The 13202-nt window shown below is 43.1% G+C and overlaps 1 protein-coding gene across 7 annotated transcripts in view; it reads left to right on the top strand.

Annotated features, from left to right (window-relative positions):
* mctp1a (multiple C2 domains, transmembrane 1a) overlaps window positions 1-13202 on the top strand; it is a 128467-nt gene that overhangs the window by 93306 nt on the left and 21959 nt on the right. For all 7 annotated transcript variants that reach the window (XM_005922809.3, XM_005922810.3, XM_005922811.3 and 4 more), the window contains 2 exons: window positions 602-718; window positions 10664-10720. In XM_005922809.3, the coding sequence (XP_005922871.1) occupies window positions 602-718; window positions 10664-10720 (174 nt within the window). The remainder of the gene's footprint in view (window positions 1-601; window positions 719-10663; window positions 10721-13202) is intronic.

A 13202-nucleotide genomic window follows, 5' to 3' on the forward strand; every position in this document is an offset into this window, starting at 1 on the left:
TTATGGTTTTGGCAGATGGGTGCAGAGGAGGTTAGAGATGGGGCGAACGACTCTTTTGGGCCAAGAGAGAGGGTATTGGGTCTTGGAGTGACAGGGTTAGGGACTTGGGTTGTGGGGTGTGCGGGGGTCATCTGCTGGAGTTTGGGGTTGAGTATAGAAGGGTCAGCTTTGACGTGCTGCGGCTGAAACGGTACATGACCTCAGACTCTGAGATGATTGGCATGAACGATAGAGGCTCTGACGGCTCATACTTATCCTCCTCACCATCCTCCTCCTCCTCAACTTTGAGACCCAGAAAAATGAACCCTTAAGGGGTCATGGCGGCTTCACCCTCAGCTCACTGACACCAGGCCTACTTCTTTGTTAAAGCAAAGACTCATTTAATAGTTTTTACTGCATGGAGTTTATGATTCTGCATATGAATGTGTGTTGTTTTTTGAGTCACACATATGGCACATGTGGCCAGCTTAGATTCTCAGGAGTTTGTCTCATGAACGCCCGTATGGCGTCTTGAATATATACATTTTTAGCCCGCGTTGATCTCTCGGATTTCTTTTTGCTTTTCTTTCACGAGCAGTTTTCACGTTGTGTCTTTCAACAGCTTTTTGTCGTTGTCGTTTGGAACTTTGAGCTCTACATGATTCCTCTGGCGTTGCTTCTGCCCTTGGCCTGGACCTACATGCTCATTGCGTCGGGGAAGGACACCAGGCAAGATGTGGTGAGTAACCCCATCGCTTCTTGATATCCCTCCGCCTTTCTTTCCTTTCACTGTAAAAGCCCATTTCCACATACAATGCAGGTTAAATTCAACCACAGCTGTTTTGTTGGGACATTGATTTACTGCATTAATCATGCGATGATACATTTCCAGACATATTAAAAACATTAGATATTTGGGACGTAACATTTTGACTGCTGATGAGCATTGATGTACAGATAAGTGAGGAACAGAGGGTTGCCGTTTCCTGTAGAAATGTAGAATATACTCTCAGATTGAACTGCACGCCGCAAACTTTGAACAGATTTTGAATTTCACATGTGAAAACTCTCTGCCGATATTTTTTTTTTTCTTTTTCTTAATAAAAATCTCCGTCTGCCACATGAGGTGCTGCATTCTCAGTGCAATCTCACATTTCTCACTTTGCCTTCTTTGAGGCAAAGAAAAGGGAGAAATAATAGGCTGTCACCTTGAGCAATGTTACGCCACTTACCTGGTAGTATATTTATTTAATTCATTTATTTTTTATCTCTTATACCAATTAAGTGATGTCAAAGCAATGTCATGGAGAAACAGACATGTTTTAATCATGGCCAGGCACATTTGGAGAGTAGAGAGTGAAAACGAGAGAGCGAGCTGGACTATGGCATGAGCGTGAACAATGAAGTGATTAATTTTAATAAGTGCCTTTTTCTCACTTGGAAATAACCAGTTAACAGACTTCCGATTTCCTTGCAGTCTTTTGCCTTCTATATGTGTATATTTATCTCTTCATAGGGATTCTATGGGTTAGATTGGATTGGATTTGGAAGAGGTATTAAATTCAGTCATCATAATGAACCAAATCTAATAGCTGTGTGTCATTGCAATATTACAGAATTAAATGTGAACTCTACATAGCATATAGCGCAGATTTATTGTTTCGTCTCAAGAGCTAATCTTCTCTATTCATAAGCTTCCATTTCCATATTTGTTCATTTAAAAACATGGCATTGAAATTAGCAAAATGATCCTTGTGTTTCTTGACAATAAACTGGCAGTTATACTCCAGTTTTTGGTTCATGTTTAAAAATCATATTTTCACTGCATGCGCTCAAGTGAAGAATTAAAGGTTTACTATTGTAGGTAAGTTCACAGACAACATAAATCATTTGCAAAGAACACAGACTTTAATTTTAGAGACACTTTTCTCACCTGTAGATGGCGACATTGCTTGCAAAAAAAAAAAAAGAATAGCCACACATGCCTTAAGACAAAACCTGGCATGATTATGTGTCTCTCTACCTGCTGCTTGTATTTATCCAGACCTAATGATATTTTTTTCTGTGTACTTCCTAAGTAAAATGAGGCAACAATGGTTGCATATCCCCGTAATGTGGCACTCAATTCACATTCCAATAAGTGCATGTAACTCCCACTTCATGTGGAATTGCTTTTCTCTCTTGAAAGGGACTATTGTGTCTCAAGTACCTCAGGACTTGGTTGAAACCTTAAGACATGTTCATACTGTTGATTCTCATATGGCAAGCGCCTTTAAGTATGACAACAATGGTCTGCCCAGTTCTACTTAAAGGTCTTACGCGCAAAGACAAAAACTGTCAGATGTTAAAACTCAGTGTTTTAACATCTGGTGCTGTCTTACTATTTTATTATTATTGTTATTATATCCTATCCAAAAATCTCCTTTTGGAGATTTACCTGGTCAAGAAACCTGTCCAGCAGATACAATTTAGGATCTATCTGCTTCATTTTCAAAGTAGCATTTCCACACTTGATCGTGATCTTCTGTATTTACAGCATAAATGCAAACCACATAATTTGACTGACTTCAGCTGGGCTTGTTGGGATGAAAGCAGGGCGCCTTAAAATATTTCCCACCAACTAAGAACCATTTTCATTTGAGTTTAATGTCTTGAGGCTTGTCATGTAACTACTCTACTGGATTTATATGCCAAGGGTTAGACCAGACCAGGGAGTGGTTTTGCCTCTGAAGCTTGCTTTAATATCGCTGTCTTCAGAGTGTCGTTCAGACTGTCATTCAGACTGGAGAGTGTTTGGTTGAATTCAAAGGATCAGCAGGATCATCAAGAACGGGGTGTTTTAAGACACGAGAGCACCGCCTTTAACTTTGGTATCTGACCTTCTTCAGTTAAATGTCTTTACTGTCTAATATGAGCAGCATTTGGCAATAGCTTTAACTGAGTGTGTAGTGTAACTCTTACAGTTTGACAGTCTTGATATGTGTGGGTAGGAGTGTCGATGATGGCACTGGCTTAAGGAGTTTTTGAGGAGGCTGGTGGTGAGATAGTTAGAGGCGCACTATAAGATCGTGGGATAGCACTAAGGTAAATGTGCTCTAGGTTTGTATGCAGGTGCATCCGTAATGCATGGATACTAAATATTGTGTGTGTATGTCTGATGTCAATTAGTATATTCTCTTTATTCCTAGGTTATAACAAATAAATATGAAGGACTGCAGTGTACACTCATATACATCTACACAATTCATTCCAGGTGTGTGTTTGCATGGTACAAACACAAGTGTAGAACGTTAATCTGTGTGTGCAGATACAGATAAAAGTCGTCTGTGTGTGTTTGAATCTGCTGTGCGAGTGAGTCTTTGCAGTGATGCATCTGATGAAAGTTGAAATTGTCAAAGATTGGCTCTATTAATGCCTCTTTCTTGCTGCTGTGGCAGCTGTGCACAGGTGACACAAAGAAAATTCTCTGGCGATCACTGCCCCGCTTTTGTCTCTGTTGCTGTCTCACTGCCTTCGGGTTAGTGCACGCGCAGGACCGTCTCTCCTTTCTTCATTATCAGCTCTGTGCCTCGTCCACTCCTGATATTAATATCTCGTCTCAAATAAGACTAAAAGCAAAAGTAAGGTACGATAGAAGCGTTTGTTATTTTGCTGAAATGCTGTACACGTAGACAAACGCACACATACACTCGAATACGCACATTTAGACACAAGTATCCCTCGAGTCCTGTCCCTGTTTGTTTTCAGACAGTTTTCCCCTGGTGCAGGGGGTGGGGGTGAGGAGGAGGGTGAGGGGGTCTCGTGGATTCCTCTTCCGAATCTTTATCAAGCTGAAGTCATGGACGACTCACTGTTTCCCTCTTGCACTTGGCAGAGACACTGAAAAGAATAGAAAAGAAAACAGGGGGAAAGGCTTTCTAATTACTTTAAACAACACACCAAATTAAAGCATTGTGCTGAGCTGAGCAAGGGTCAGCATCCGGAGCGCTGCGGTTTTCCAGCAGTCTGGGGTGAGGGTAATGCCAAAGGAATCTCTGCTGAACTCACTCTGAAGGTTGAGAGAGAGAAACAGAGATGGTGAGAGAGAATGAGAGAAAACAGGAAAAAAAAGCCCACACTTGAGTACAGACTTCCTAATGAACTGGCCTTGCTTCATCTGACGGGTTCAGCGTGCTTACCCTTCGACGCTTTTACACCACAACCACAACCCGTATCCCTGTCTATAGCGAATAAACAAACACAGTGTTCTTTACATGCTGTATTTCACCACTCAGGGTCACTGACTGTTGTGCGGTTACATGCTGCTTTGCAAACAGATCCCGGATCAGCTGCTTCTTAGCCTAGCCCCAACCTTGACCGGTACCTGCTAAGCAGTCAGAGCGTCCTTAAGAACAGCGATTAAAGGAGGCACAGCACCAGTAAGGTCCCCGACCTCCTTTCTTATCATGTAGCACTCTGACCCGTGAATGCTGACTCTCCAGCACCGTTGGCTGACCTGTATGTCATGGTGTAACGTGCTCCCTTGCTCTCTGAGCAAACAAGAGGACCCTTTTATGTTTTTGAATATTTGCTGAATATATGAGGATGATGCTCCTTTTATTTGTGCATTCAAATGTATTATTAAGAAAGACTCATGCTATTTTTCTGCTTCTCCGTTTGCATCGCAATGAGATGACCTCTCCATCTCACGCTTGTTTGGATACCTGGGACAATTTGGAGGTTATATCTGTCCTCACACTGGGCTTTGGTCAAGCAGAGGACCGGCTGCTCTGCTGGATGAGAGAGATGGCTGCTAGATACATGTGCACGCATGTCATAGCAGCGAGTCGTATTCTTGCGTGTGCCTGCTTGCATGAATAGATGATGGGCACCGAGATTAACAAGCAGGAACACATCCCAAAAGAAATCTTTCCTTGCTGTTCTCTTGGCCCAGAAAAGCCCTTACCAGATGTTTTGAAGGTGTTAATTTCAGTGCTGGCTGTCGGAGAGGATACATATGGAACACGGTGATGTCTCTTTCTACCACAGGATGACGGGCAATTAGGCCTCGTCACACTGGAGCACCATCCTCTTTATCCCATGCTTCAGACCATTACATTGATTCACCCAATGGATCCACCAAACCATTACGGAAGAGAAGACCTTAATGGCCTGAAGATACTTCACACTTACATATACGCCTCCTGTGGCACGATAGCTGACTATGATAAGTCCGCTCTCGCCACATGGTGATTTGAATCATTCTCACAGAGCTTAGTTATTGAGGTCACAAGGATCTACTAATACTAGTTTAATATTTACTTTTCTCTGCTGTGTGTGACAGCAGCGTATTGTTTGTTAGTGTAAATAAAATCTGGTTTATTTCCAGTCAGAATTGTCACATGTTATTTGAACACTGTATCATTTTTAGAGCGAGTCTTCATTGCGATTTCTATCTGTTCTATTTTCTCCTTGATTTTGCATCTCAAAACAACTTTGCTCGCAACACTGTGCCTTGACATCTGCCCTCATTAAGAGCCACGCGCAACGCAGGTGGAGTAGAAGTAAATATTAGGAAAAGCTGGAAGGAAAAGAGAATGCGCTGCCTATTATACCTCAACTCCTCCAGGAAGTCACACCATTTTTTGCTCATAAAACTGTAACTCTGGAAAGACAAGGGGAATGAGAAAAGGAGATGGAGTGGGAGCAGGAGACAGAAAAAGACAGGGAGGCATTCAGAGAGATGGAGGCAGAGGAAAGCAGCGGTGGATGGCAGGCACTCCTCAGTGTGGAGTCAGACATGGCAGTTGGTGACAGGTGACAAAATCAAAAGGTCATGTCACTTTTAACTGGGAGCGCCTGTGCCCCGCTGATTTCCCCCGTGCCGCCCCGGCATCGCCGTGCTCATCTCTGCTGCTCTCGCTGCCTCTCTGTCTCTGCTAAACTGGCAGATAGGATGGCAGGCTGGCAGGCAGAAAGACAGGCAGCGGGCATAGTTTGAAGCGGGACGGGAGCATCGGGAGCAACAGGGATGCCACTGCAAAATCCTCCCATCCTTTTCATCATATTGCCACCCCCCTCTCCCATCCCACTCCATTTGTCTAACTCCCTTCATCACACTGAACCTTTGTAACTGTCTGTGCTCTTTGCTAACAACACCAGCAGTTCAGGGTGTCTGTCTCAGTGCCTGTTGGTGTTGTTGTTGTTATTTTGTCTTTATAGCATACCCGCCCATAGCTCTTTGTTAGTGTTTTTGGTTTAAACCTTGAGCTTAAGTCTACAGATGTATGTGTTTCTGCCATACAAGACATGTAGTATGTTACTTGCTCTAGAACTCGTTAGCACAATTGAATATGAAGAACAATGAGAAAAGCTAGACTTTTTAGATCTGAGAAAGACAAATAATGCTGGAGGAGCTGCTTAATCTCTGGCTGAACACTTGGTGATTTGTCAGTAGCTAAATAGGAAAGGAAGAAGTAGCTGGTGAGTTCGAAATGTCACAAAACAAGCCCAAAAACTCAGTATCTTCCAGCGTTCACGAAATTTGGTGTTGCTTTCATGAATATGGAGCTGCCCTTCTCACCCTCACCACCAGCTCCGGTAGCACCCCAGCCTCACCCCTATCTAGCCCCCTGCTGGGTGAGCCCTGGCTTGGGCAGTGCAGATGGAAGGGCCCCCCTCTGAGGGCCACGGCTCTGACAGCTTGTGAAGGGCCCGCGTGGGTCAGCCAGGCTCAGCCTTATCAGCCGCGAAGCTCTTCCCCCAGTCTGCAGAAACTGTGGTGTAGGCAATATGTGCACACATACACATGCACTCATGGACAGTGCATACCAAGCAGGGCCTTGAGATCCCCCAGCCAGCCACTCAGCCAAACCTCAGCAGCTGGAGAGGTTAAAACCCCCTCACGTATCAAAGAGGAAAAGCAGCAGGAGGAAGGAGGGAGGGATAGAGGAATGGGAGAAAAAAAGACGGAAAAAGTATATCTTCATGTTCGCTGGCGATGTCTGCCTCGCCGTCAATTCCCCACGCGGCTGTCATTGGGAAGGTGAGGAGAGGAAATAGTGGAACTCCGTACGGCCAGCAGAGAGAAGGCCGAGTTGAGAGGCAGTTTTCAGGGGAAAGGTGAAAATGATGTAGCTGCTAGTTTAGTAGTAGAATTTTACTTTTCCCCTATGGAGTGTTTGTGTGCGCTTGTTTCATTGATTCAGACAGGTTCTGTCAATTTTTTTTCCTGCAAAACCAGGAGGATGGTGGATCATTGACTTGTGAAGTAATATTTGAAATACTTTGTGTGCAGTGCCTCAGTCGATATAAATATTTAGCTGATTAGTCTTGTATACATTTACCATGTTTCTGTCTTTCCAGTGACCTTAGGTAAATCCTTGATTTGGCCCTTTTCTTTTATGTGAACATACTCATGATTGTCTTATCTTCTCCTATGATTTAACTTATGATCATATTTACTATCAAATTCAGCATAATGCCACAGAGCTGTGTATCCAGCAAGCAGAAGATCACAGTAATAATCCGTCTGACCCTGAGAATATGCTCTCTGTCCTTGAAAACACACTAGGGGTGCTGTTGCACCGCTGATGTTGTGCAAGAAGCTTCTCATAACTGTTCTTGAAAAACTTTTAGATATTTACCTGCACAGCTAATAGAAATAGTCCCCTCCAGCAAGAAAGAGCAGATCTTAATGCTCCTAATAACTCTTTCTTGTTTTGTTTTTTTTTAAGTGCAGGCACCTAAACTGTGCATTTCGCAGGCAACCATATATGCACCAAGAATCGAAAGTTTGGTCTTGTGATGCTAAAGTTCCATGTTTTTAGCAATCATGTATCAATTACCAGTTATGTTAAAGTGATGGCACCACAGTTTTCTAGCCACCAAAATAAGGACATAATACACCACTTTTGTGATATGGTTTGGCCTCAAAGATGACTTATCCCCATAATTGAAACCTCCACATAAACAGCAGTAGTGTACTTGTTTTCGGATTAAGTAGACGATGCACTGTTGGTTTTAACTCACAGCTGTTTTAATTTGCAGCTGGTATTTTTGCCTTGATGCAAAATACAGTAAAAGAGGCAAAAAATAATTCAGATAAAGCGCGTCGAGCATGCAGAGCATGTGTTGGAAAGGGAATGCAGCAGCAAATTAATTCTTGCAAATTAGCTCTTCGCGTTTAGGCAAAGACCAAACAGATGCATTCACACATCCAAAGCCATTCGAACTCTCAATGTCATTGTGCTCGCTTGCATTCTTTGCGTGTATTTCATATTATCGCATCTATGTATGTATTTATGGGGCACAATGTAATCTGTAAGAGTAGCCTGCATCATCCCTGTATCATTTGAATGGGTCTGAATATGTTAATCCCCACCTCTGTAGATACTGAATTGACTGGAGCAGCTCTGCAGGCAATGTGAGCCCTGCGCGATCCTGTCGACAGCAAGGCTTTGATGCTGCCGTGCTGTAATGATAGTAATTCAAACAACATGATAATGGGGGGGATAAGCAGACAAATGATATCATACACCAAACAGGTCTTAGAAAGAGAAAAGAATGAGACAAATAGAGGGAGAGGTAGAGCGATGCAGAGAACGAAAGAGGGATGTTTGGAATTCATTGGCTGCACTGAGGTAATTTATATCCTCCCGTACTGAGACAGTAGCTTCAGTGCACGCATTTAGCCGTGGCAATCTTCAGGGCAGATGACATGTTCCGTGTCTTTTTATTTATTAATTTTACACTGTGTCTCATTGCAGGAAACATGACTTCTCTCTGTAACCAGCGGCAATAGAAGGGAGAGAGCAGAGCGGAGAGCAGAGGGAGACAAACGACTCTATCATTCTCTCTGTCTCTCTAGGTCATGCTTCTCCACCTAGCTCATGCTCATTTCTTTGTTTAAAGTTTGGAGCATGTGCCAGGCATGCCCTGCTAATGCCTCTGTGTGGAAGATTCCATTATATTTCTATTTTGGCATGGATGAAAGGATTTGGAGGGAACCATGATGTCTTTATAAACAGTTATAGTTCATTTGTTTAGAGATGCCAGAAGGCTTTCATTTTTACAGTATCTCATCTACATCTTTTCCCTTGACTGAGCACGAGAATTCCCTCTTCGGTATTTGTATAGTGCAGCGCTGGATGTGCTCAGTGTCAATAAAGAGACCGTCAAATGTGAACAGTCGAGCTTATTTGTCTAGACATGGCAGAGTTTCATTGAGCTGGGAATGGCCAGTTGTTACACAGTCAGACAGTTAAAATGAGGAGTTTCACACATACATGCACAGCACTTTGCCCTAGCGATTCACTTATATTGATAGAACAGGGACGCGCACGCACGCACACGCAGTACCCTCTCGACTCCGCTGTTCTGACTGAACTCGTCTTTGTTTGTGTGGGAAGCTGCATTTACATAAGAGGCTTATGTCAGCCGCCACATAGTTTCCCCCCGTATTCCAATGAAAAACAAAAAGGACAAAAGCTATTGTCTTGTTAAGTAATGATTTTTGGATTTCTCCAAACTAGTTTGCACTGTTCTGGATTTGCTGGGGGGGGGGTGCGGTAATGTCGGGGATGGGTGAAGGTTTTCGAGGGGGTAGGGGCTGGTAACGCTATCAAACAATGAGAGCAGATCAAATCCGAGGTTGACAGCTGTAGGGCTTATGATACGGCTGTTTGTTTATGTAAATCGTGGGCAACTATATGATTTGTCATATGATAAGCTGTGATGTGTCATTGATAGAGGGTGGATAAGATGCAGCTGTAATGGTTTTCACTTTGGTGGTATCAAGACACAGCCAAGTGTGAACCAAGGTGTTCAGGGATGAACTTCTATGGATACACGTGTGATTATTGCCTTGCTTTCACACATAGAGGTCTCTATGTGATTCCAGTGTGTCTTAAATAATTGTTTAAAATGTGCGCTACTTATTTTGTCCAGTACCCTTTATGTTTGCTGTCATGAATTTAGACCGAGCGTGAGCAAGCGTCGTAAATCATGCCATTTTTCTTTGTGTTCTACAGTATGTCTTGTGGTTTCTCGGGGCTTCAGAGTCAGGTCGGCTCCAGTTTTCTCGGTTGTGGATCACTGAAGCAAATAGTTGCTGTTCTTTGTGACTCGGTCTCTGCACTTCAGGCTTTTCTTCTTTCTTCTCTTACGAAGCGTCTGCGAGGAAGAAGAAAAAAAAGCATAGAGAACTGAATGTATATAAACCAGTGGTGGAGGTGAGAGACTCATGCAGAGGTTAAGGAGGTCAGAAGAAGAGGAGTTCTGCTGTCTTCTCCCTTTGAACAGTATAAGTCTTACATGCTTTTGTGCAATGCCGTTTGACTGCTTGAATAGACTTTAATCCTCAGCCCGTGGAAATTCAAAGCCAGAGCATTTGCTTGCATTTCCAGAAGTGTCAACATATTTGAACAACAGAATGTTTCTAAAATTAAATTCTAATTGAGAACCATTCTGAAGCTTATGACATATTAGCACTCACAAATCCAATAGTTGTGCTTTCTGCATGTCTTCCATACTCATTAACAAACTCTTGCCAGACATAAGCAGAACCAATCAGCTTTAATATGCCTCTTTGGATGCTCTGATGATGTTAACCCTCTGTTATCTAATGTTTATCTGCACTATAGCTGTTGCATAAACATTTTATTTCTCCTTCTCGTTTTTCTCTTTGCTCTGTTGCAACTGTCAGGAAGCAGTGGAGGACCTGCTGGAGGATGAGGATGAGGATTTTGACAAAGATGACAAGGTAATTATGTCTCGTGTCAGAGATGCACTCACACACACACACACACACACACACACACACACACACTCGCACACACACTGCCTCAGGAGGGGTTGACACTGCTTCAGAGACCGGAAACACAAACAGACTAACAAAATGACTCCATCTTCCCCTCCCATCTCTTCCCCCTGTTCAGATATTCTCACTGCCTGAGGCACAAACACATGTTCACAGATTGTACAACCTTTTTAACCTTTTCAAAAGTTTTCTCTTTAGGTGTGTACATAACACATTCCTCACCTTTTCTGCTCGCGGTTTCGCTTTGTTTTTGATCTTTTCGACGCGCTTTGGTGCATTATCCCTAAATTTCCCTTCGTACAACAGTGTGCTAACTTTACAGACACTGTGCTTCAGTCTTTCTTCCTGTGAACATACACCCATATAAAGTGCTTAGTTAGCTATTTAGGTCCATTCACTGCTCCTTTATGTCGCAGTAAAACAGCATCTGGGCTTGTCCAGACACTATCAGGTAACAACAGGTGGCTGCTTTACTGCCTCCGCTCGTTTGCACTGTAGGAACAGCTACTGAAACAAATGCCACTGGACGGGATACAGAACCTTGTCAGTGCTCCACCTGGGAATGGTAATTGAAATAGCACAGCGCTTAATCTACCCACTGTGTTGTCTGCTTTTCTTGTGTGTCAGGTTTGAAATGAAAGTAATTTTCTCCTTCAGACTCTGGTGTGTTGAGGTTTCAAGCAGTGTGAAACAAGAGTGGCATTTTAGCATAGTTTGCACTTGGTTTTATTTAGTGTGAAAATGAAAATGATTTGACTTGATGCTTGATACTTTTCTGCCTCACACCAGATTGTGATGTGATAATATGGATGGTCTGGTTTGGTAATGTTTTTTAAAAAAAAACATTTCCAAGAAAGCTGATGTTGGACTTGTAGGCTACATTTACTTATCTAACGCCAACTTTACAACAGACAACAAAAAGGAATGGTTAAAGAAAAAAAAACTTTAAAAAAAAGAAGCAACATTTATTGTGTCATTGGTCAAATAGTCATCCCACTAGAAAGTCAGCAATCAATCAGCCAGGCAGCCAGTTGAGGGATGAACACACAGCAATATGTGAGCATTACATCCTCTCCCACAGTGCAGAGGCAGAAGGAAAGTTTCTTGGCTGTGAAGTTCCAAGGCTGAAATGTACAGGGGGGCACTGACTGAAGATATGCACCAGGCAACCTTGAACCTTTTTTTCCCCCACTCCTTCCCTGTGTCTGTCCTCCTTATTGCATTTCTAACCTCCTCTCTGTGGGGTGGGGGAATAAAAAATACAAGCATTTGAAAAGCTGCAGATTATATAAAATACATTTTGGACTTTCATATTGAAATGAGGTGCGGAAGCAGTTTGTGCGGCCTCCGTCAGATTTGGCGGCGAACTGATTATTCCAAATAAGAAGGCCTTGCTCTGTGTTCACACAGGGCTGGGATGCTGGATAGCACAGCTGCCACAAAGGCTACAATTTACCAACTCTGGCTTCATACATTTTGATCTATTGCTCCCCTCAACTGTTAGCATTTCATTTGAGCTGTAGGGAAGTTGAAAGGGGGCATTTTTCTTTTTTCTTCGCCTACATCTCTCTCCCCTCCCACTCTCCTTCTTCCCCTTTCCACAATCATCCCCTTCCCTGACTTTTCCCCCCCCCTTTTGCTGTGACACACACTCTCTTCCCTTTGCTCTCCCTCCAACCTGGTTAAGTGCAGAACAAATGGACTTTCAGGGCTTAGCAAATTTGTCTTTCACATTGGATATGAGGTCTTTTACATTGGATATGAGCTGCAGCTTCAGATTGTATGAGTAAGTATGAAGGACGGGTCAAAGGAGGCCTCTTTAATGGCACAGGCCTATAGGGGAGAGTGGGAAGAAGAGAAAGAGAGCAACAGAGAGAGAGAGAGAGAGAGAGCAAAGGGAGAGGAAAAAAAGATTAATAAATGTGCCAAGGCCTCATTTTAATTGAACTTGAAGCATATGTTGCAAGTATGTACAATCCGTCCCAGATGTTTACTTGGGCCATGTGCACAGCTCTTCCCAGTGCACCACAAGGCAGCTATTAGCTGGATAACCTTTGCTCCAGAGGGTAAATGGGGTATTACATGGCCAAAAACTAGAGCACCTGTTTTTCATTGCATAGAGGACCCCTTGCAGGCTTTTTGCCTTGGATTACCACATGTGTTTTGACTTAACAGATTGTTGGGCAGACGTGAAAAGTGTCTTTCTTGTGAGCAAGCACTGATATTAGTCACTTAATCTCAATGAAAGTCCAGCATCTAGACTAATTGATGGGGACGGCTGAGTTGTTAAAGCCAAATAGGCAAGCACACGAAGGGTGAAAGAATGTTAGACATAAACTAATTCTTTTTGTCTTCTCCCTTCCATCACATTGTGTGTGTGTGTGTGTGTGTGTGTGTGTGTGTGTGTGTGTGTGTGTGTGTGTGT

This window comes from Haplochromis burtoni, unplaced genomic scaffold, assembly GCF_018398535.1.
Source record: "Haplochromis burtoni strain Fernald_Lab_line unplaced genomic scaffold, NCSU_Asbu1 Contig_63, whole genome shotgun sequence".
Taxonomy (NCBI): domain Eukaryota; kingdom Metazoa; phylum Chordata; class Actinopteri; order Cichliformes; family Cichlidae; genus Haplochromis; species Haplochromis burtoni.